The sequence below is a fragment of the Ictidomys tridecemlineatus genome, chromosome 16 (assembly GCF_052094955.1).
Source record: "Ictidomys tridecemlineatus isolate mIctTri1 chromosome 16, mIctTri1.hap1, whole genome shotgun sequence".
In the NCBI taxonomy this organism is placed as follows: domain Eukaryota; kingdom Metazoa; phylum Chordata; class Mammalia; order Rodentia; family Sciuridae; genus Ictidomys; species Ictidomys tridecemlineatus.
The window spans coordinates 29,489,588-29,515,511 of record NC_135492.1 but is presented as its reverse complement, the minus strand read 5'-3'; the positions used below and the strand labels follow the sequence as shown (position 1 = coordinate 29,515,511).

The 25,924-nt window shown below is 36.6% G+C and overlaps 1 protein-coding gene and 1 long non-coding RNA gene across 2 annotated transcripts in view; both read left to right on the top strand.

The window, feature by feature from the left end:
• The window catches only part of LOC144371509 (uncharacterized), a 79,223-nt gene extending 72,703 nt beyond the window's left edge, over nt 1–6,520 (top strand). Inside the window, 1 exon segment of the mRNA XM_078033826.1 lies at nt 2–6,520. Coding sequence (XP_077889952.1) covers nt 2–574 — 573 coding nt within the window. The 3' untranslated portion in view covers nt 575–6,520.
• A 4,253-nt stretch (nt 6,521–10,773) lies between these two features.
• Nucleotides 10,774–25,924, top strand: part of LOC144371512 (uncharacterized) — an 81,743-nt gene continuing 66,592 nt past the window's right edge. Inside the window, exons 1-3 of the long non-coding RNA XR_013431477.1 lie at nt 10,774–10,983; nt 13,650–13,784; nt 14,135–15,095. This is a non-coding gene — a long non-coding RNA (uncharacterized LOC144371512). The remainder of the gene's footprint in view (nt 10,984–13,649; nt 13,785–14,134; nt 15,096–25,924) is intronic.

Here is a 25,924-nt window from a genome sequence, read left to right as displayed (position 1 = left end):
TAAAAAAGCTTTTAATCGAAAATCACACCTGACAGAACACCAGAGACTTCATACTGGAGAAAAGCCATACAAATGTAAAGAATGTGGCAAAGCTTTTAAGAAAAAATCACACCTTATTGAACATCAGAGACTTCATACTGGAGAAAAGCCATACAAATGTAAAGAATGTGGCAACACTTTTAATCAAAAATCAAAACTTACTCAACACCAGAGTCTTCATACTGGAGAAATGCCATACAAATGCAATGAATGTGGCAAAGCTTTTAATACAAAATCATCCCTTACTCAACACCAGAGACTTCATACAGGAGAAAAGCCATAAAAATGTAAAGAATGTGGCAACACTTTTAATCAAATATCAAAACTTACTCAACACCAGAGACTTCATACTGGAGAAATGCCATACAAATGTGAAGAATGTGGCAAAGCCTTTAATCAAAAATCACAACTTACTAGACACCAGAAAATTCATACTGGAGAAAAGCCATATAAATGTAAAGCATGTGAAAAAGCTTTTAATCGAAAATCACACCTGACTGAACACCAGAGACTTTATACTCGAGAAAAGCCATAGACTTAAAAGTCATTTCCTGTAATATCAAACCTCATTGGTCACCAGAAACTTCATACTGGGAAGAACAATTACAATTGCCCAGAAATAGCTCTGTAGCATTGACTCCATAAAATTGCAACCCTTGCCCAAATGGCCATTACTCATTAGCCCATGGAAGTGGGCAGGAAGCATGATTGGATGCTTCACCTTCTTTCCTTCTGTGGACCTCTCCAGGTTCAATTGTCCTTTCCTCAGTTTCTCTGTATTGATTGAAATCAAATCATTTTTTTTTCAAAAGCTATATCTGGACTTACAGGCCTATTTGTACCAAACCAACACATTAATAAAATTATCTTATGCCTGAAGTCTATGGTCACATCAATTTATTCCCCATAATCTCAGCTGGACAGCATGGTCCTATGTCGATGTCTTATTTTATTTATTTAATTTTGTTTTGGTTGTATACCGAGGATTGAATTCAGGGGCATCCAACCCCTAAGCCACATCCCAGCCCTATTTTGTATTTATTTAGAGACACAATTTCACTGAGTTTCTTAGGGTCTCACTTTTACTACTAAGATTGGATTTAAACTTGTGATTATCCTGCTTCAGGCTCATTCACTGCTTGGATACAAGGCATGCATCCCTGCACCCAGAAATCAATGTCTTTTGCTTTGTAGTTAGTTAAAAAATTTTACTCAGGATTTTATGTCCATAAAAAGATGGTTTTGTCACACTTCAGGCATCAGATTCTGGCTTTTGAAATGTCCTGCATGAAACATCTTAGCTTTCTACATCAAATGCAGAGATCACAAATTTGAAACCAGGTGGCTGAGAAACAAAGATATTGAACAGTAAAATGCAACATATGTTGTGGTTAAATCCACACATGTAGTGGGTATGAATGCTCACACTAAATAGACATCAAGAGGCCTGTCCATGACCCCTGAGGATCCTGAGCCTCCAGAGAGTCTGCAAAAATGAGAAAGAAGCACACTACATTTTCCCACCTCTAGACATACTATAGCTTTTACTAGACAGACCAGGGAAAGCACTGTGTGTCTTTGTAGCAAAGTGTGGCTCTGCTTGCATATATATGACATCTGTTTTAGAGAACACTGAGACAGTACCTGATAAAACATAGTTGCCCTTTTTTCTCTTAATAGAAAACCACAGCCCTGCAAATTTTTTAAATCAAAAATTTTGTTACAGTTGAAAAATAATAATAATGGTTAAAAATGGTGTCAATGAAAAGCATTTGAACTAGTGAGTCCATCCTTCCAGTAATACTTACAAGGATACAGCTCTGTCACTCAGAAAAAAGTCTGTCCCAAGCCACACAGTGAAAGCTCAGAAAGTTACATCTTTTCCTGGACCCATCCTTGGCTCTTCAAATTGCTTCTTCCAAGTAAATGATGTTTTTAACAGTTAATAAAGTATGAGAAAATCTCTTCCACTGAAGTACTTCAGGTCCTCTCAGGATTCTGGAAGGCTGGGCACACTTTTCATCCAAGCAGCAGGGGAGTTCAAGGAAGGAGAATCACAGTTTCAAAACCAGCCTCAGCAATTTCACATGAATCTAAGCAACTTAGGAAGATCCTAACCCTAAATAAAAAGATTTTGGGATGTGGCTTAGAGGTAGAGAGCACTTTGGTTTGATCCCAAGTACAAAAAAAAAAAAAAAAGACAAAGATGCTCAGGTCTTGTGGTCATCAGACTCAGTTTTTGCTGTACATAAGTCTGAACAATTGCATTATTTAAAAACTTTTTTTTAAAAAAATGTACTAACTATAGTTACTTAGTGATCACCATAGTACTATAAAGCAGAGATACCTCCACTAACTTTTACTGTCACAGAAATACCTCCATGATAATCCCAAATATTAATATGGTACCTCTGTTGATGGAGCGATTCATCTGTTCAATTACTCTCTCACAACAGGTGTGCACTAAATCCCTGAAAGTTTCAGTAATTTAGACTCAAAAATCATGCCTTACTCAATACCAGAGAATTCATACTGGAAAAAAACCCATACAAATGTAAAGAAGGTGGGAAAGCTTTTAAGAAAATATTATGCCTTACTCAACACCAGAAAACTCAAACTGGGAAGAAACCATTCAAATATCAATGATGTGGCAAAGCTTAGAAACTTATGAAGCTAAATAAAGCAGACTCCAAGAAGGCACAAAGACACCCATGCAAACTCCACTGCAGGTGTGAACCTAGTTTTTGTGCCTCACTGCTAAGTAGTTCTCAGCCATGGCAATGGTTACACCAAGTGGATATTGGGCATTCTAGAGGCATTTTTTATTTTCAAGTAGGGAATAGGATTACTAAACATCATCATGATGGGCAAGCCCCTTACCAAAAACAAGCTTTGGTCTCTAAGTATTACCATGCTGAGGCTCAGGGTAGATCATATATGCTGAAAAAAGAACTGATATTTCTCTAATTTATTTTTTCTCCCAGTGCTTTAAGCACAATGATTGTCTCCCAGTAGTGAGGAAGGGAAGAAAGAAACAAAAGAAGGAGCAGAAGGAAACACACAGCATATTATAAGAAGAAACATAAAGCCTGCAGGCAGGAGAATTATTAATTTGGGCCTGATTGTGTTGCTACTAACTCTGTCAAAGAGTTCTACCAACCTTCTAAAACTTACCAGTCTTGCGTCAGTTGTCAGTATCAAGCCAGATGCCCCTACTTGAACAACAGGCAAGATTCTCCTTAGCAGAAACCCCATTCAATAAGCAGTCTTTCCACGTCTTCTTTTCCAAGAATGAATAGTGAGTCATTGAGGACTTCACCTGCATTCTTGTGTTCATTAGAGACATTTGTCTGTAGTTTTCTTTCTTTGAGGTATCTTTGTCTGGTTTCAGAATCAGGGTGATGTTGGCCTCATAGAATGAATTTGAAAGCGCTCCCTCTTTTTCTATTTCCTGAAATAATTTGAAAAGTATTGGTATTAATTCTTCTTTAAAGGCTTTGTAAAACTCCGCTGTATACCATCCAGTCCTGGGCTTTTCTTGGTTTGCAGTCTTTTGATTGCTTCTTCTATTTCATCCATTGATATTGGTCAGTTCAAATTGTGTGTATCCTCCTGACTCAGTCTGGGCAAATCATATTACTTAAAAAATTTATCAATGTCTTCACTATCTTATATTTTATTGGAATATAGGTTTTCAAAATAATTCCTAATTATCTTCTGTATTTCTGTAGTATCTGTTGTGATATTGGCTCTTTCATCCTGTATGTTAGTAATTTGAGTTCTCTCTCTTCTCTTCATTAGCATGGCTAAGGGTCTGTCGATCTTATTTATTTTTTCGAAGAACCAACTTTTAGTTTTGTCAATTTTTTCAGTAGTTTATTTTGTTTCAATTTCATTAATTTCTGCTCTGATCTTAATTATTTCTTGCTTTCTGATATTTGCTGTTGTTTTGCTCTTCCTTTTCTAGGGCTTTGAGATGAAGTATGAGGTCATTTATTTTTTGGTTTTTTCTTTTTGTGAGAAATGACCTCCAGGCAATAAATTTCCCTCTTAAAACTGCTTTCCTTGTGTCCCATAGATTCCGATATGTTGTGTCTGTATTTTCATTTATCTCTAAGAATTTTTTGATTTCCTCCTTTATGTCTTCTGTAACCCTTTGATCATTCAGTAACATATTGTTCATTTTCCATGAGATGTATAATTTTTCCTTCTTTCTTTTATCGTTGATTTCCAGTTTCATTCCATTATGATTAGATAAAATGCATTGTATCAGCTTCACCCCTTTATATTTACTGAGGGTTGCCCTGTGGCATAATATATGGTCTATTTTTGAGAAGGATCCATGTGCTACTGAGAAAAACATGTATCCACTTGATGATGGTTGATATATTCTATATATGTCAGTTAAGTCTAGGTTATTGATTGTTTTATTGAGTTCTATAGTTTCTTTATTCAACTTTTGTTTGGAGGATCTGTCCAATGGTAAGAGAGGTGTGTTGAAGTAACCCATAATTATTGTGTTGTGGTCTATTTGATTCTTGAACTTGAGGAGAGTTTGTTTTATGAATGTCGCAGCACCATTATTTGGTGCATAAATAATGATAATTGTTCTGTCTTGTTGGTGAATGGTTCCTTTTAACAGTATATAATGTCCTTCTTTATTCTTTTTGATTAACTTAGTCTTGAAGTCGATTTTATTTGATATGAGGATGGCCACCCCTGCTTGTTTACAAGGAGCGTGTTTGTGGTATATTTTTTTCCCAATCTTTTACCTTCAGACTGTGTATGTCTTTTCCAATCAGATGTGTCTCCTGGAGGCAGCATATTATTGGATTTGTGTCTTTAATCCATGTGACCAGCCTATGTCACTTTATTGGAGAGTTTAAGCCATTAACGTTTAGAGTTTCTATTGATATATGGTTTGTACTTCCAGCCATGTTTGATTATTTATCTTTTTTTTAATTTAATTTGCTTCTCCATGATTATCTTTCCCCCCACCCTCTATCTTTATTGAGGTATTTCCCACTGTTGGTTTTGGTTGTTGTTTTTCAATTCTTCCTCATGTAGTGTTTTGCTCAAGATGCTTTGCAATGCTGGTTTTCTGGTTGAAATTTCTTTTAACTTTTTTTATCATGAAAGATTTTTATTTTCTTGTCATACCTGAGGCTCCGATCTACATATTGTGGGGTCGGGCTCCAAATTTTTTAATAGAACACCCATAGCACAAGAGTCAATAACAAGAATCAACAAATGGGACTTACTTAAACTAAAAAGTTTTCTCTCAGCAAGAGAAACAATAAGAGAGGTAGATAGGGAGCCTACATCCTGGGAACAAATTTTTACTCCTCACACTTCAGATAGAGCCCTAATATCCAGAGTATACAAAGAACTCAAAAAATTAAACAATAAGATAACAAATAACCCAATCAACAAATGGGTCAAGGACCTGAACAGACACTTCTCAGAGGAGGACATACAATCAGTCAACAAGTACATGAAAAAATGCTCACCATCTCTAGCAGTCAGAAAAATGCAAATCAAAACCACCCTAAGATACCATCTCACTCCAGTAAGATTGGCAGGCATTATAAAGTCAAACAACAACAAGTGTTGGTGAGGATGTGGGGAAAAGGGTACTCTTGTACATTGTTGGTGGGACTATAAATTGGTGCGGCCAATTTCGAAAGCAGTATGGAGATTCCTGAAAAAGCTGGGAATGGAACCACCATTTGACCCAGCTATTGCCCTACTCTGACTATTTCCTGAAGACCTTAAAGAGTTTACTACAGGGATACTGCCACATTGATGTTCATAGCAGCACAATTCACAATAGCTATACTGTGGAACCAACCCAGCTGCCCTTCAATAGATGAATGGATAAAAAATGTGGCATTTATACACAATGGAGTATTACACAGCACTAAAAAATGACAAAGTCATGGAATGTGAAGGGAAATGGATGGCATTAGAGCAGACAATGCTAAGTGAAGCTAGCCAATTTCTAAAAAACAAATGCCAAATGTCTTCTTTGATATAATGAGAGCAACTAAGAATAGAGCAGGGAGGAAGAGCAGGAGGAAAAGATTAACATTAAACAGAGACATGAGATGGGAGGGAAAGGGAGAAAAAAGGGAAATTTCAAGGAAATGAAAGGAGACCCTCATTGTTATACAAAATTACGTATAAGAGGTTGTGAGGGGAATGGGAAAAAACAAGGAGAGAAATGAATTACAGTAGATGGGGTAGAGAGAGAAGATGGGAGGCAAGGGGAGGGGGGATAGTAGAGGATAGGAAAGGTAGAAGAATACAGCAGTTACTAATATGGCATTATGTAAAAATGTGGATGTGTAACTGAAGTGATTCTGCAATCTGTATATGGGGTAAAAAGGGGAGTTCATAACCCACTTGAATCTAATGTATGAAGTATGATATGTCAAGAGCTTTGTAATGTTTTGAACAACCAATTAAAAAATTGTTTTTAGTTTGAGGTGGATGTATTTTTTTTTAATTTTATTTTATGTGGTGCTGAGGATCAAATCCAGTGCCTCATGCATGCTATGAGAACACTCTTCCACTGAGTCCAGCCCCCTTTAGTTTTTAAACACGAGATTAGGTATCACTTTAATCTCTGGAAGAGAAGTAAAGGTTAAAATGTTTACAGGGATTGACTCTTAGCTCTGGGTGTTGTGGTTGAAGGTCTTAATAAGGTTATTGCAACAGTATTCTGTGAACATCTCAGCAGTAGAGATCCATGCACCCAGGCCCTTGCATCTCAGGGTCGCTCCACCAGGGCTGAAACTATACAATTTTGGATTCATGTCATTAAGGTATAAGTTAGTGAGGTCAGAATAACTTTTTTTTGTAAAGTGGAGAAAAAAAATTGTTCTTGGAAGAGAGACCAAATCAGGGCATAGATTGTAAGCCCCAACCAGGCAACTGAATAGATCATAAAAATTAAGATTTGTGAGCCACTGTGAGTCTCATATAATAAAGCTGAGCTGCAACCTGAGAACCCACATTTCTATCCAGTACTCTGATAAAACTGATGTTTGTCTGGGGCCCAATCTTTGTGATGTAGGATCAACAACAGTATGAGTTAGGCAAAACTACTTCTTGCCAAATGATAGGGGACAGATGTTAGTGGTGAGAGCATGAGGTTCAGAGAATAATTCTATAAAGTGGGGGTCACTGTGCTCACCCCCCCCATGCTTTTCTTTTCATGAAGAAATTAACCTGCTACCCTGCCTGCCTTAAGTGGACAGGGTATATCACATTTATCAGTAAACTGTCTGTTATCTGCAGGAGAAAGACAGGTATAAAATAAATGTCCATAATAGGAAGCCATGTTACCTTTAAGAAGGAAACTTTTCTGATTCTTTCCACATACCAGCTTCTGAAACTCAGAGAGATAAAAATATTTTTTCTAGCTCTAAAATCTACAAGAATTTATAGTTAAGAATCCAATTCGAATCACTTGCATTGGCCAAGGTGACTTAACGTTATCTTAGCAGTGGGGACTTGACAGTGAGATGGCATCCAGCAGTCAGTTCAAAGTTAAGTAGTAGGCCTGTGTGGGACTCTTTGGAAACTTCTCTGGGATACCCAACAAAAGTGGATTGCATGAAAGGCACACTGTCTCTCTCCCCTCTCAGAGGACCCATGATCTACTATGACAGTGTCCCCTTTCCTTGTTTATCTATTCAATAAACTCATGCCTGTTATTCTGAGTGAAATGTCTGAAATCTTTCTGACTTAGTTACAAAAATTAGAGTTTGAAAGGGGGCCTTCTTACTCTCTCAGTTTATTTGAAGTCACGAACCTTGTATAATTAAACATTTACAAAGTTCTCATGATATACATTAAGCTTGCTCCAGCTACATTTTCAAGATTTACAAAGTTGTAGTCTCCAGCTCTTTCTTTTACCATTTTTAAATGGTGTGACTGTCTTTTTCCTCACACTCTAGTGGTTAGGACCACCAGGAGATAAGGTTGAGCCCAGTTCCTGTGCAACAAAGACCTTTGTTTCCCACTTCTGCATCCAAATTACCAATGAGGTTAGAATGGTCATCATCCACAGTATGTGAGGCCAGATATGAGATGTTTTCACAAGATACATGTGCATTTTCATTACTTTCAAATAAAGATTTGCATGTGAGGTGTTTTATGCTAGAAACTCACCAAAACAAATGGTAAGCCTGTGCACTGGGGAACCAGAAGAATTTCATCAGAGGATCAGTTCCATCCTGTATCTCCAGCATAAAGGGCTCTGGTAAATGCTTGGCTCAATAAACCACTCTTAGTTTAGAAATAAGCAATAGTCTGATCTCCACCCACAAATTCTTCTCAGCCTATTCAAACCACTAGTACATGTAGCCAATCAGAAGTTATCCCTGCTCAAGGGACACTCAAGAAACTGGAATCCATAACATGGCTCTACCTGTTCTACTCACTCAAGAAATGTATCTCAGTTGATATGGTTTTAATATGCATTGCAGAACTAGTAAAAAAAAATAATGTACCTGAAACTAGAAACAAATTATTGGTTATGAATGTATATATATACAGTAAAATAAAAAAACAACACTTTCAGAGTTAGTTTATTCACTGAGCAACATCCCCAGCCCTATTTTGTATTTTATTTAGAGACAGAGTTGCTTAATACCTCGTTATTGCTGAGGCTGGCCTTGAACTCAGGATGCTCCTTCCTCAGCCTCCAGAGCCACTCGGATTACAGGCATGTGCTACTGCACCTGGCCACAAATTTGTTTTCTTTTACACATAAAATATCTGTGGGTAGTTCTGACTGAGGCACAGCTGACATCAGGAATCTGTGTCTTTTCATCTCTCACTTCCCATTTTATTTTCTGGCCCTGTAGTCATAGTTGGCAATAAGCTTTCCATGCTCACTTTCTATTTTTATTTGTGGCCCTCTGGATGAGTATGTTCAGGCCAGCTCAAACCCACTTTGCAGGTTAAGAGCATCTTGTTCAGGGGGCTTCATGGTATGACTTCCTGGTCTGAGTAACCTGTCTGACTCACCCCACATGGAGTGGACAGCAGAAGGGGATTCCCAGAAAAAAAAAACACAAGCAACTTCTGGAAGAAGAGAAAAGAGTCACTGGTGATAAATAACAAATCCGACTCCTTTCTGTTCTCCAGGAAAGCCATTGTCTATACTGTAAAGCTGAGAATCTATTTTAGTTCATGACACTGTTTAAGCACTCAGGGCTCAGGACATCTCTATTTTATAGATGAGGAGACTAGAGCTCACAGGGAGTTTAAACTTTCTGTCAAATGCCACTGGCCTTGAAAGTTGTAGACCTGAATATGAAGACAAATCCAGACTGTTTTGAATCAGTGTTGAAATCCCTGCTCAAGGCTGTACTCTCCATCAAGTACAAGATGATTATCATTGACATAGAGGAGGAAGAGGGGAGGCAGGAAAGATAAAGATCCCCTGATAGAACTTCACATAGACCCTGTACTGGTAAGTTTGTTCTTGAGTTTGGGAGGTTTCCTGCCTACTAATATCTTGTAGTGGTTAATAAACATATATATTTCCACATCACCTTTCCAATTTTGGCATTCATATTGTTTTTTTGTTCACTTATTTTTCTTAAGTCAACTTGTCTGGTATACTTACAGAAATGTCCTCAAAACCTTAAGTGTTTGTGGCAGTTTTAAATCAAAATGAGTAATGCTTGCCTCAAATAAAAATTACATTAAAATTCCATGAAAGAATTAAATAAAAGACTAGCCATCTGTTCACCTTTTAATATCATCCCACAACTGAGGTAGGGTCTTCTGAATCAATTTGAATAATTAGAGCTACCAGGTCACACCAGAACACAAATGACCACTATGCTTCTCCTCCACATGCAGTTTTCCATTCCTGTATTATCCTCTGCACTCTTAAGAGCAAGTCTAAGGAAGTACCAGGTCCTCTAAACCAAGATTCCAGGTTACCCTACTCCAAATGTGGCCAAGTCTCCACACATTTCCTCAGGCACTAGATTCTGGCCACTGCACTCCCTAGTTTCTCAACACATAGTTTATAGGTTAATAATTTTATTCAGGGGCCTTGGTTTCTTCCAGCATTATTTTGTGTGAATACTATCATGTTGTAACTCCCATTTTACCTTTAGTGTGATTATTGCTTAAGTGCCCTTGGAAGAAGTCAACAGGATTGCATTGTGTATCCAGGAAGCCAGGCCGTGCTAGGCCTTGCACATCTTTTTCCACTTTTTTTCTGCCTATCTGTTGCACAAATGTCTGTCTTAGACGAATTTTCAGGAGAAGACAGAGAGGCTACCTACCTCAGAATAAAGAAGAGCCTTTGAGAGTAAGAACAAATACCAGTCAATATGAAGAGAAAAAAAGTCAGTCCTCAGGGACCTGGTCTAACAATCTTGCACAAACCACTAGGACAGAGCTGTATTTGATCAATATCCCCTGATTCCTTGCACAAGGATTTCTTTTATTCAACTGACATTATTTCTATCACGAATGACATTGATCTCCTTTCTCTGAGAACAGAGTGTGCAAACTTCTCATTTTAAAATTGACTAGTCTCTGTGGAACAGCCATGTAGTCATAATGACTTTCTCTCACTTAGGAGATGAACCATGTGACCTCCTAGAAGCTAATGATCCTATAGAAATAGAAATTTAAAAAAAAACTTGGAAAAACAAAAGGATATAGAGAGCCCCACCACACTTTGCCCTCATCCTGAAGACTCCAAGACATTTTATCCTGTGTATGGAGAAGGCTTCATGTGATTGCATAAACCAGAAGGCTGCACATAAAGTACATTTCCTCTGTCTCAGAAAGCAATATGAAGTCATTGTAGCTTGAACTCTTTTCTCTCACAGTTGGCCACTCAGCTCCCTTCTGCTCAGCCATGTTTCACAACTGGGTTTCAGTCTGGCTACTCTCTCAGTGCTGGTAAGGGTCATCCTTAGGAGGTCAATACATCCCATCTGCTCAAAATCAGTACAACTAAACCAGAAAGAAAGATGAGTATGGGTAAGAGACACAAAGAGTCTAAGGAGTAGAGGTCCAAACAATTTAAGGACAGATATTATCCCAAAAGCCTAGACTTCCAAGAAAGTCTGGTCTTGTTAAAAAGGGAAGGGAGAGGAAAGAAATAATTCCATAACCAAGAATATTTTCTCTACACTCACTTCTTGTTTTATTATTTGGCATAAGATGTTTATTATGATTATTTTTAGAATGGCTAAAAACAATAAGAAACCCAATCACCCAAATAGTAATATGGCTGGGTATCTATGGTGCAACTATTCTACAAGCTCTTATGCAGACCTAAGAATGATGGTTTAAAAGTATGGATGATTTATTTCAGATAATGTTCATATGTAAAAACAAATAGTTAATTGTGTGTGTGATGAGATTACTACTGTGCTAGTTGATGCTGCATTTCTTGAGCAAAATATTTCAACCCATATACAACTATAGTGGTCCTAGTGAACTTCGTGCTAGTGCATACAAATATAGAAATACATGACTGAAGTATAATCCCTGTTTCCACTCAGTGCCTCAGAGTGACCTGGGATACTCAACTCTGGCCTGCATGCCCTGTACAGCTGTCCCTTAGAATTTATGCTAGGAAGCTCATCCAGGTACCAAACCTGTCCTGCTTCATAGGAGGTACCACACAAAGAAGCATGACACTGTATTTTGCAGAGTGCATGTGGTCTTGAGGAATTTTTTTTTTAATTTAAGGCTTGGAATGGACATTCCTATGAGAATGTTTGTGTCAGTGTTGCTTGGGGATTGAGCCCTGACCCTAAACTCAGGGGGTTTACAATTCAAGATGACTATTCACAGGTCTTGCTCATTCTCCAGTATTGTAAGAGAACTCAAGGTCACTAGTACCTGTCAAGTACCATGACCACAGTTCTCCGTGTCTGTTTCTCTGTCTCTTCTTGCTGCCCATTTTTTTCAACAGGATCCCACAGAAAGTTTCTTCATCAGCACTATGTAAAGCCATATTTGGCATGTTTCTTGTTAACACTGGGATGAAACTAGAGCTTCCTTGTTGGGGCTACTACCTCTACTGGTCAGAAAATACAAGGGGAGTGTGGGTCATGTCTGCCATTACCAAGAGTCTGTGCCAGCATTAATATCATCTCTTGGACCAATGTGCCCAAAAGGGGTGTCTGCATTAATTAAACCTTGAAAATTCAAGAGGATAGTTACCTCAAGTTGTAACTTCCAGAGATACATGGCACACCATAGCTGGGAGCATCTTGGGAACATTGCTACCAATCTCAGGTTGGCTTAGCTAAGCAACTGGTCTTTGGAGAAATGGCCCATCCCTCTCCTATACATCTGAGGACCAGGCCTGGTTTGGATTCACTTACACTTAATTGAGGAAGATATATTTCTTTGTCCCCAATATGTTTAAACTCTTTCTTGCTCCCTACTTTTTTCCCTCTTCTCACCCTATATTCATTTTTTCCATAATCATGGTCATGACAACAATGTAAAAGTCATCCATGGACTCATGGTCATGTGCATTAAGCTTCAGAGTCATTCCTTCAAGTGAAATCTTGTTCACACTTCATAAATAAAGCAAAACTGGTTCCCAAAATGCCATAGATGCTGCTACCAAGAAACAAAAGTCAAAAACACTGAGAAGGCAGCGCCTCTAGCATTTAGAGAAATGCAAATTAAAACTACACTGAGCTACCATCTCATTCCAATTATAATGCCAATTATCAGGAATATAAGTAAAAGCAGATTTTGGTGAGGATATGGAAAACAAAAGGAAACACTCAAACATTGTGGTGAGACTGCAAATTTGTGTAAACTCTCTGGAATGCATTGTGGAGATTCAAAAAAACAAATATCTAGTATTTAACCCCCCGACTTTGAACCAAATATCACATTTATATATATATATATATATGACTTGGTATCAGCATAATACAGTGTTACAAAGTCACATCAATATTTATAGCAAAACAATTAACAAGAGTTGAGCTATGGGACAAAGCTAGATGCTCATCAACTAATAAATGGATAGAAACATTGTTGTATATATAAACAATAAAATATCACTCACCCATAAAGAAGAATGACTCTATTACATATCCCAGTAATTAAATGGATATGGAGACTCATTGTGAGCAAAAGAAGAAAAAAAAACATAGGTGGAATGTTTTTGCTGATAATTGGAGGCTAAACCACAATAAATGAGAGAGGAAAATGGGAGAAGTTCAGTAAATTATCCAAAGAAACCTTCAAGAAAGATAGAATAGATAGAAATAGGAAAGACATTAAAATGAATAATTAAAATAATTATGAAGTATTTTTTTAACTGGACAAGATATCATTATTTATTTTCATGGTGCTGAGGACTGAACCAGATCTTTACATGTGAGGCAAGCACTTTACCAATGTACTATATTCCCAGGTCGAAAAAATTATGAATTATAAATGAGAGTTTCTATGCTTGTATAATTTTATCAAAATGGATTCTGTGCCATGTAAACTTATGAATAACAACTAAAATAAATTTAAAACTAGGAAATAGAAACATAAAACAAAATTGATAGAATAAAAGTCTGATGATTAAATGTCTTTAGGTTCATTTCAGAATTTTCTGAATCTCTCCCTATGTGGAGTCTGCCAAAGGTATTCAGGACTGAAAGAAAGGTAGAAGTTCAGGATGCTGCAAAGAGAAGAAGAAGGGACTGCACCCCTGCTGCATTGATATACAGGTGAAGGCATCCAAATGAGAAGATAATCTCAAGGTCCCCCATGTTTAACTAGGGCAGAGAGGAGCAAGGTGCTTGTTTATATGTTTATTTAATGGCACATACATGGAGATATATATAGAATTATAAAAATCTGAAATTAGTTTTCCTGGATTTACAAATGAAAGCCAAATGTTTTTTCCTTGAAAAAAGAGATCCTTGACCCTCTTTTAACACTAAGTCTCATCTGTATTATATGACTTTTTGCACCCCTGATGTTTGGGGAGAAAGATACAGATCTCTTTTTTGAATCTTATCAAAACAAGCAGGCAGAGGTGAGAAGTAAGTAATGCTGTTTTTTTTTCTTTGTAAAGTACAGAGTGTCCAGATGCAATTAAGGATGCACCCCTTGGCAGGGCTTTTTTGACTGTTGTAAGAAGGCAGGTGAGCACCCAGGTCCCAGAATCAAGGTGAGTGGTGGGAGGCAGAAAGATTGCCCAGGTTTGCCTTGTTCTGTGGAAAGCTGCCATCATGTGGCCACCATAGGTATTTCTTTCAAAAAATGTCTCACCAGTGACCAAGGGAGCCCAGGGACAGCTGGATTTTACACGTCTGTGCTCTCCGATGTCTCTTCTTTGCTAATCTTCTTATTCTGCCTCCAGAATAAACCACTTAGAGAAAAACCAGGCTCTAATTCTGACATCCACATCCAAGTCTACTACAGGGCACCTGTAAAGGCTGCTGGAAGCACTCACCAATGTGGGCAAAAGGCAATGTGTTTATTTGGCACTGAATATTTCTTTTCTGTTTCTACTGTTTTTGTTTTAGCTACCTGCCCCAGGTAGCCCATGTATCAGTCAATTCTACTGGCCTTCCAGTAATTTTACAAGATGTACTGACAACTTTCCAACAAAATAAAAGGCCATATTCATTTACATATGTTTAAATATATAAAAGATGAAACGTCAGCACTCCAAAGAATGCTTTGTGATAGTCTTATAGGAAGTGGCCCAGGTAATGAAGCTTTCAAATCAACCTCAATTTTTTAGCATTAGAACCAAATAGAACTTAGAACTCTGGTAACCAGGCACACACATTCCATAGAGGGTGCATTATTTATCTCATGTAAAGGGAGATGAACAAGATAAAGAGATGTTTTCATGATGTATTCAAACCTTTCAGGGTTCTAGGCAGAAATATGTCCAAACCACATTTGCACATTGGCTCAGCCGTCACAGCAGGACCTATGACTATTTATCAGAAGGCATTTATGGGTAAAAGAGAGAAGTTCAGAGAAGACCAATCCAGATAAGTCCTCATCTGGGATCACAGCTGGTAAGTTTTTTGACATTCCCCTTGTGTGTGTGTGTGTGGGGGGGAGTAATTGAGGGAAGAAATAGGTTATATCAGGACATGGGTGATAAGGTGGATATATAAATATTGGGTCCTAGTTTTTTTTTTTTTTTTACTGAAATTACTATTCAAAGACCTTATTCTGTAATCCAATGTGTGGAGGTCTATGCATATATTCATCTATTTATAATCTGTCTAAAAAATTTTTCGGTAGGAATGTCATCTTTGGAAACAGCCAGTATTAATTATTGTCCTACATGTAGAACAAAATTTTTGCCAAGCTCCTTGTAGACCATAATGAAGCTACTTGTTAATTCTGTCTCCTGGGGAAAGATGAAGTGCACCAGAAAACTCACAGTGATATCTGTGTTGCAAGGTTAGCTAAGCCTTCTGGAGAATTTTCTCTTCAAGAGAAAAAAAAAAAAAAAGCTGGAGATGGCCAGAATATGCAGAACAAATACCCATGATGAGGAATCTCCTAAACTCTAAGAATTTTTCCACTTGAATAGTCTACATGCCCATTTCAAAAGAATTCTAGATTGTATTATTCTCCCTTACAACATAATACATGTAAATCTTCAGATTATATACGTGGAGAAATAACAGAGAAATCATTTTCACTTTGTTGTCAGTGTTTATTGGGCACTTATATTTCTTTTCTGTTGCTACTGTTTTTGTTTTAACTACCTGCCCCAGGTAGCCCATGTACCAGTCAACTCCACTCACCTTCTAATCGTTTATGAAACTTATATATGAACATCCTTACTAGGAAAGTTTTGACACAAAGAGAAGTGGGAGTTACACAAACAAAGGAGGTAAATGTAGTCTATATTGTTTTATGGATGTGCCATACCAGAAAACAAGTCTCTATAGCCCCATCCGGTAAGAAGCTATGTCCTTGAATGCCTTTAGAATATTCTAGTAAGAAATTTATTTATTTATTTATTTTTGCAGCAGGTCAGCCTTTCAATGCTGTTGGAATGTGATTTGATCCAATTGTACATTCATTCAACCAAGGGGCAGGGACAGTATATGTGTATCCTAATGGGCTGCATCAGTGTCACAGGGATCTCATTAGACAATGAATAGATTGAGTTACACAAATATTTATTTGTCCTAATTCTTGAATTTTTATATCAAGATACTTGCTGGAATGATTTCCTTTGAGACCAACTTTTTGAGATGTAGATTGCCATCTTCTGTCTCCATGTTTGCAAGACATTTTTCTGGGCTTCTCTGTGTCCTTAGAAAGTAGGTTGCTCTAAACATTAAAGCTTCAAATACAATTGATCATACCTCCTGGCACCATTTGCATATTAAGTGAACCAAATAAATTACCAATAATTTGAAAAGAATATCCTCATTTAAGAGTCGTAACTCAGTCTTTATTGAACAGCTATTTTGAGAATAGCTTTGTTATTTTTAAGCCAGTGCCCATGTAACATTATACTTTGCAGCTCATAGTTCTGTTCTTCAATAGATGTTTAGGTGTCACTCTTACCCCTGAATTGTGTCCAGCTTCTAGTATTAATTTGGCCAGGCCTATTGTTTACTTGTACAGCTGTGGACTTTCCCTCGTTTTTTTTTTTTTTATTGAGCTGAATTTGATATCACTTCCTCTATCTTATCAATCTTATCAATTTTATCTTATCAATTTTATTTACTTTTGTCTAATTAAAGGCAATCTATTACAGAATAGTCTCTTTGTGATTGGTTAAGCATTATTTCAAGGTTTTCTTTCCTATCTCTAATTCAAGATATTTTTATAATGCCAGACAGGTTTTTTTTTTATTTTGAGATTTAAGTTGTTAACAACAATATTTGGTATACATTTTAAAAGATTGTATTTTTAATCTAAAGACAATATTCTGACTATAAAGGTTTTAAAAAATAATAATTTTCAAAAGAATCATGAAAGCTTGGATTAAAATATATTTATGCAGCCAAGTGGCTTCACTTAAATGAAGAAATTTTATGTAAGTGTAAAAAGATTTTGTTGTGCTTTATTGTTGAAAGCAGATATTCCTAAGACAAATTTCTGAATAGATTTTATTAAAATTATGAAAGTAACTGTGGTATAAACTTTTATTCTCCCATAATGAATCACCAATGAAATCTTCTCTTTAAGCCCAGTTTGGTCATTTGTCCACCTTGGCCTCCAAAGACTGTTTGAATCTATAGTATTTTTAAGCTTATTTAGCAAATATTTCCATTTTGGTTATTGAAACAGGAAAACAATCCTGAAATATATGTAAAAGTCATATTTAAAAATTCTAAAAGTATTAATTACCTTAGAAAATGTGGTAACTGCTATCATTTTTATTTTTTATGAAAAGTAATTTAGATATAAACTTTATATCAAATTCAATCATAAGAGATGCCTTTTTTGTTTGGGTGAAACAAAAAAGAAAGAAAGAAAGAAAGAAAGAAGAAAGGAAGGAAGGAAGGAAGGAAGGAAGGAAGGAAGAAAGAAAGAAAGAAAGAAAGAAAGAAAGAAAGAAAGAAAGAAAGAAAGAAAGAAAGAAAGAAAGAAGAAAGAAAGAAAGAAAGAAGGAAGGAAGGAAGGAAGGAAGGAAGGAAGGAAGGAAGGAAGGAAGGAAGGAAGGAAGGAAGGAAGGAAGGAAGGAAGGAAGAAAGAAAGAAAGAAAGAAAGAAAGAAAGAAAGAAAGAAAGAAAGAAGAAAGAAAGAAAGAAAGAAAGAAAGAAAGAAAGAAAGAAAGAAAGAAAGAAGGAAGAAAGAAAGAAAGAAAGAAAGAAAGAAAGAAGAAAGAAGGAAAGAAAGAAGAAAGAAAGAAAGAAAGAAAGAAAGAAAGAAAGAAAGAAGAAAGAAAGAAAGAAAGAAGGAAGAAAGAAAGAAAGAAAGAAAGAAGAAAGAAGGAAAGAAAGAAGAAAGAAAGAAAGAAAGAAAGAAAGAAAGAAAGAAAGAAAGAAAGAAAGAAAGGAGGAAGGAAGGAAGAAAGAAAGACTCAATATCTCATTGCCTTAGAAAATTGTTAGGCTGAGCAAATGGCAGTGCAGAGTTTTATAGAAATATTCTGGCAAATATCACTCAGAGTTACTGAAGATTGAACTCAGGGGCACTTAATCACTGAGTTACAACCAACCCCATTTTTATATTTTATATAGAAATAGGGTCTCACTGAGTAGCTCAGTGCCTTGTAATTCCTGAGGGTGACATTGAAATTGTGATCCTCCTATCTAAGCCTCCTGAGCCACTGGGATTAAAGGCATGCTCCACATGGCTAGCTGTGTAAGATATTATAAATCAGCATATGCAAGACATTTTTTACAAGTTTATGTGTTACTCAAAGATGTATAGTTTTTTGTTTCTAATGAAATTCTACTTTTAGTTGAAGATGGAAAGACAGTCCTGCATTGCTCCTGCCCATATTGTTGACAGGAAAAATCATATGTCATCAGATGTGTTCTGTACCAGCAGAGGTGCTTTTTAGCCTGAAAGATGTTGGGAACCTCTCTGGACAGTACACACATTTAAGTTCTGAGTAAGGGGTACTGAATGATTATTGCACCCCACAATATATTTGATTTTTACCCTCACTCCAATAATAAGGTGTGGTTCCAATTTTGGAAATCACTCAGTGAGGTTGAGTTACACACTCCTGTTCCTTAGGAATCCTATCCCTTTGCACTTTTTGGGATAAAATGCTCCATGGAACTTCCCCTTGTGTGTCCCCTATAAAAGAATAAAAATTTCAAGTGGCTCTTTCTCTTTCCATGGAAACTAAAGGTTGGAGAGCCATCCCAAAGTGTATAATGGTATCTTTTTTTGTCTTATGTGCTTCTTTTACCATTTTCTTACTTTTTGAAATAGTCAGAGTTGTGAACACAGCATACGTCACCAGCTCCATTGCATGGCAATAGGAATATTTGTCTGGAAGCATCCTACACATTAAAAGATTGCATCAGCTTTAAATTTCCTCAGTTTGCAGACACAACAAGAGTGAGAGATTTTTATCGAGAAAGAGGAACCTCTTCTCCACTCCTACTACTTGTTAATGTTATCTCATGTTGAGCTTTTATGCTTACATGTAATTTTTTTTCAGTTTAAAGAGAAACCATAAGTCTTATTTTCCAACTTGAAAAATTACTTATATAGCCTACTAATAGTTTTAGTGGCTATTATATATTGAGGACCTCTTGAAACATCTTTTTTACTTCCTCCAATTGGATTCTGAGGCAAGTATAATTAGTTTCACTTAGAATCCTCACAACTGCAGATTAGAGCTGATAACTTACCCAAGAGCACAAAGGATGAGCTAGGATTCCAACCCAGGTCTACACACCATGCTCTCTTCTGCATCAGCCTAATTCTTCTTTACAATTTTCTCGCTGAACTTTTTTCATGCTCTTGATAATTTTTTCTCATATTGTTTTTCTTTTTCTTCTTTTGTGTAGAAGATTGGCTTTCAATTTGAAAACAAAAATTTCACTTTTGGCTAAAGATGGAAAGGCATTTTACTTTTACTGTTGCCCAAATGGTTTGCAGGCAAAAATCAGATGGCTTCAGCTGTGTTCTGCACCACTAGATATTTTTTTAAAAACTCTGAAACATTTGACCAAAAGTTCATTGTGCAAAATAAAACAATTTTATGCTTGTTATGTAGGTTTTATTTAGACTAACCTCAGTTTGTTTAGCAGTGTCAGTTATTTCTGTAATTCAAAACTATAATCAATAATATTTTTTGATATGGTATTGGCAAGCAGCCATGGATAACACTTAGGATTTCTGGCCTGATCAACTGATAGGATAGATCTTTTTCTGAAATGATGAGACCCTTTTTATATTTATTTATTTATTTGTTTGTTTGTTTGTTTAATTATTTTGAGATGCAAGTTTGTTTGTGTGTGTGTGTGTGTGTGTGTGTGTGTGTGTATTGATGGTTGTGTATGCAGTTTATTTTGGACATTTGAAATTTGAAATATATATTTCTTAGTGAATGTTTAGAGAGTTGTATGTATTGAATCCAAAGTAAGCAAAGGTATCTAGGTTAATTTTGGCATGTTAATAAAATTTAAAGTTTTTTTACAAACCTTTAAAACATGTGAGGCAATAGGTCCAGCTCAGAGACTCCCATTGCATTAGGCAAGCTCTTATCTTGGAGTCACAGTGTTGGTTTTGGTTTTTTGATTCTATAAAAATCATTGACATCCCATTATTGCCTAATTTAGTACTCTAAATTATCATTTACCAGTGCTTTTTAGAATTTGCAAATTTTGAAATCTACATCATTCCAAGAACTTTGGAAAAGTAATTCACTCCTGATACATTTATTAACATTTTTTTTCTTAATTTCAGTCTGGATAGAAGCTGCCATATTTGGACTAAAGTTACTTAGTGAAATTATAGCTAAATTTAAGAATTTTGTAGAAATGAATTTGAAATGTACTTGTGTCAATTCAATTTGAAGTGAAAAAAGATATTGGCAACCTGCCTTTGGCTGATCTCTGATCCTTGTTTGTGAGTGGACTATCTAGTTATTTAGAGCTTGGCCTTCAGCTACCAGACTGTTTATGAATTTGAAAAATTGTAAATGCCATGGGTACAAATTAATAATTTATCTGATTTTGTGATGAAATAAAGAATATTCGCTGTCAGGTAATTTTGAAAAGCATTTAGTAATTAAAATATAAAAGAATTCTGAATTCTTCATTGAAAACATCCTTTATTTAATACAATTTTGTGTTGTTACTATTAACGTCTTTAGGAATATATAATAGTTACAAATTGAAAAGAGGTAATGCAAAATGTTAGGTAAGAATGTGAACTTAGAAATCTGACTGACTGCCTGGGCTCAAATTCTGGCTCTGCCATGGCACAGCCACATAGCCTGGGCACACTACTCAACATCTCAGGATTTTTCTTTCCTTTTCTGTAAAGATGGCATAATAATAATGCCTGTGTCAGGATTGCTGTAGGATACCTGTTGAAAAATGTGTAGAAATATGTAAATCTTTGGGCCTTAAGTAGGTCATAGAAAAGACCATCATAACTTTTCTTTCTTTCTTTCTTTTTCTTTTTTTTCTTATCACAGGAGGTCCCTCTTATTCAGTTTCCTTTCCATAATTTTAGTTACTAGGTCAGCTGCAGGTCTAAGTTGTTGCATGGAAAATTCCAGAAATAAAGAATTCATGAGTTTTAAATATGTGCTATTCTGAGTATAGTGATGAAATATTGATCCTTCCCATTGAGGAATAATCTGCTGGCCACTCTGAAGATGCTCATAATGCCCTGATTCACTGGGGAGAGCTCCAGCACATTGTTGCTGGTGTTTGCATGCAAGCCACCTATGGGACCATCTGGGAGCACCTGTATGTGGAAGCCAATTCCCACGTTGTAGTATAGCTGATGTAGCCGCTTGATGCCTAGCAGGTAATTGCTGGTGCCACTCTGGATGGCAGCCTCTATGTGCTGTGAGGCAACCAACAAGCGCGCCAGCAGGCTCTCCCAGAGGTGCTCCAGCTCCGCCTCCAGCGTGCTGCAGTGAGGTGGTTCCTGCAGCGCCCCCTCTGCCTGCCTGGGGCACCATCAGGGTCAGCAGGAGTGCCAGGAGCAGAGCCTCCCCGGCCTTTCCGGCCCGCCATCCCAGCCCAAGGGCCTTTGTGTCTGTCAAACAGTCCATGCCCCTGGGAAGCAGGGAGCGAGCTGTTCCAGAGGCGCCCAAAGGAGCGCATGGTCTGGGCCCAGAGGAGTGGCAGAGAGAGGAGCTGGCAGTGAGTGACTGGGTACCCTGGCATGGATGCTAAGCTACTTGGGCTGTAGAGAGATGTGTGGCTGCAGCTGGGATTCTACCAGGCGGTGCATACCTCCCTGCTCACTAGTTATGCAGGTTTTAAAGTTACTATCCAAATTTCTCACAGTGCTTTTCAAACGACATTGTTCTTGGTTACAGAAAATTCTTGGCTTGATTCTTCGTATGAAACTGGAAGTGAAAAGCACATCTTCTCTTTGCTTCCTTTTCTCACCTTACACATTAACCCTGAAAGTAAAACCCATTCTGTGGACAACCCTTCAAAGGTGCTGTCCATCATTCAAGACCCTGTTTTAGCAGACAGAGAAGGTGCTGGTGATCCAGACCTTATTTCTTGTTATTCTGAGGAAAAAAAAATGTTGCTTAAAATGCCTGCTGAAGGGAGGGTCCCGCCCTCACAGTCTAGGTCAGAGAAGGAGGTGCACAGTAACAATGACAGATATTTTGCCCTCTGCATCCTCCAAATGCATCTCATTTTACATGGTAAAACTATGTAATGTATCTTCAAGTGTGTGTGTGTTTGCACAGATGTGCATATGTGTATCAGACAGCCAGTATATCCATTTTATTTCATTCTGAACTTTGATAATTAGACTTGATAATTTCAATTTGATGATTAAATAATCAGATTATTTCATTTCCATATATTTAACTTATTACAGGGTAAAAAGCTTTGATTCTTGTCCATGTTTCAAGTAAAATCATTATATTAACTTTTAGACTAAGATTTTTATTATTATTATTATTATTTTGGTGCTGGGGATTGAACACAAGGCCTTTTGCATGCAAGGCAAGCACTCTACCAACTGAGCTATATCCCCAGCTAGAGAAAGATTTGTAATTAAAATAAAATATCTCACATCAGAAAAGTGAACATACATGTTTTTTTTCCAAGTGTGGTAGTTTCAGTTGAAGAATAAAAGCAGAATCTTGTTTCATACATACCGATCATCCTATTAACATTTTTAACTAAAAACGTTCATGGAAGTAGGATTTAGGTTCAGAATATATTTCTTTGGTCTCACGGTTTGTTGCTCTACTTTCTTTGAAGCTGTTCTCTTAGAAGTTTCTGCTGATATTGAGCATTGTTATATTACCACAAAGGATATCTTGAAGAGAGAGAGACCATTTAGACCATATGTCTAGAAGTTGCACATGTGAGTGTAGGGTAACCGGATCAATTTATTTTGCCCTACATTGTCCCTGTTTCAGTGGTTAATATTTTTTTAGTCCCTGGGAATGTCAAGGTGGTTGGCCACACTTCTTGTTCACTGTTTCTTGGGTTATATAACTTGCCCTATTGTATTTGTCTTTTATTTACTACTGTCAAAGTTTCTATATTTCCAAGGAACTATAGAAAGTTCAATGCTAAGCAAGGCTGAAATATTTTGTGAATAAAACTGAATTTATTTCCAAAGTATTATTCTCAGTAATGTACCATTATCCCTACAGTAGAACTTACTATAAATTCCACTTATATAACATTATTAAAATTAGAAGATGACAGGCTGTTGGGGGTTAGTGAGGTAGGGGAGAGCCAAAGGTTAGTGGACTAGAGAAGAAGAGCCCAATGGAGCCTTATGGCCATGAAAATACTCTGCATTGACTGTTTCACAGCAGCATTCTGGTCAGGTGTCTGGTTATTATTTTTCAGGATGTTCGCATTTCAGGAAATTTGGTAAAGGGGATGCATCATCTGTGAATTATTATTTCTTAAAAAACCTGTGAATCTGTCATTATGTCAAGAGCTTAGACACAGGGAATGGGAAGAGAAATATTAAACCTGCTATCAGTATTATGCAAGGTTTTATTTCCAGGTTTGGTCAGTGGCTTAGTGGCAAAATAGCTTGCCTAATATGTGTGGGGCACTGGGTTTGATCCTTAGCACCAAATACATGAATAAGCAATAAAATAAAGGCATTCTGTCCATCTAAAACTACAAAAAAATAAGGAAAATGTTTCATTACCAAAGTCTGGATGGTTTCCATAAGGAAACTCCTTTAGAAATTCTTTATAGCTGTTCCTTGACAGGCAGTGTATTAAGAACTTTGAGACCATGGATACTCATTGTGGTGATAGCACAGCTACTGCTTAATTTTTTGTTTGATGCTGTACATACCATGTTTAGCATATTAGTACTCTTTCAAAATGTAGAGGCTTCTAAGTATTTCTTAGAAATGTGATATGCTGTCTCATTGCCCCAAAGAGCAGTGGAGTGAAAAGGAATCTGTAGTCAGTACAGTCTGGTGGTGCAGAGCCTGGGCTCAGACACCACACCAGGGTTCATGCCTTAGCTCTATTTCCTCTGGGTAGTATAATCTTTGGCAAATCAGTTATGGTTTTTGGCATTGATTCTTAAATGTAGCACGAGATCAGAAAAATCAGTTGTGTCTCTACAGGGTAATGTGAAGAATAATTGAGACAATAAATGCATTCTATGAGTGCTTTGTAGATGCCAACTTTTATTCAGTTATTATTTGAAGCAGTTATAGTAGTGGTGCAGGAAAACCAAGAAATATAGTTCTTCTTTCATTTCAATAACTGTGATTTGTAGAAAGTCTCTTAGCCTTCCATAACTTTGTTTTCTTCTGTGGAATCTCATAATGTCTTAGTACATGAAAAGTCAACAGGTTTCTTGGTTCCAAATGCTTGGATTATAAGGTGAACTTTCTAGAGGCAATAAAGCCATGACTGAAAGCACAGGCTAGAGTCTCACAGGCTTCAATTTGTATCTTGCCTCTGCCTCAGTTTCAAGGCACATATATCTCACTGCTTATCCATATCTTTTCCCTCTGCTTTTCTATAAGACTGCAATTTTCTTTTCCAGAACAGAACTGTAATCAACCCACCCCAGGTGAAAATCACAATTACTCCTACAGTTCTACCTCTAATATCACTACTCATTCTCTACTCAAACTATTACCCAATAGGCAAATTTACCATTGCCACCACCTTCTGCATTATTTTTGACTGCATTTACTGATTCTTTACACCTTGGCTTTCCTTCTTTTTCAGCCCTATGGTTAGAGTTGGGTAAGTGGAAGAAACCATAGAGTCTGAAAATTATAGCTCTTTACTCTTTGGTTCTTTGTGAAACATATTTGCTGACCCTCATCTAAGAAAGTTATGACAGACACATCCTTCAGTTTCTTGGTTTGCATTCCACCTGAGGATTTGTGGCATGTGTTTTCCTCCTCCATTTTCTGGTTGAGTTGTATTAAATTGTTTTAAGGTGAGATGTTTTTGGTTTGATAACCCTCCATAATGATATAGCAGTGAGCATGTGGACAGGCTAGGTGAAGTGGAGCAGAAGGAGGGCAAGGCAGAATTCTCCACAGCCATGCCACAGCTGCTTTCTTGCTCCTAGGCTACCTATATTAAGTGTTTTATTATATATATATATATATATATATATATATATATATATATATATATATATATATATTTTTGTAACACTTTTAAAACCATTGGTTGTTGTTGCCTGTGACTAGATGAAACAGACATAATATATAGTCTTATTAGTAAAATTGTGAAAAAATTGTTTGACTTCTCTAACCTTCAGATTATCTATCTGCTTCTCATTTTAATAATAATTATGATGATAGGTTATCAATATAAAGCTTTGTCTCAGTTATTTTTTGTGAAGTAAGCAAGTAATTGGAAGTTATTATTTTTATTTCCTAATAAGTCTATACATTATTTTAAATTTCTTTGAGTCTATGTCTATGTGGGCATATATTCACCAAATTAAGTACCTTTATTTAGAAATGATTTGACAACCAGAACATGTATTTTAGCTGCAAACAAGAAAATATTTCCTCTGTAGATGTAGTTAATTTGATCATCTCTGTGGAAATAAATGTTTTGTATTTGAGTTGAGCTACAAATATTTTTGCTGAATGTTTTAGAAAACATATGCATCCATTTTTTAGAATATTGTCTCAAGCAAGCATTCAAATGTCATTTATGCTATTATGTAATGTTTACAATTTATAACAGAAAACAATATCAAAATTTTTTTCTTTTTAAAAAATAAATGAT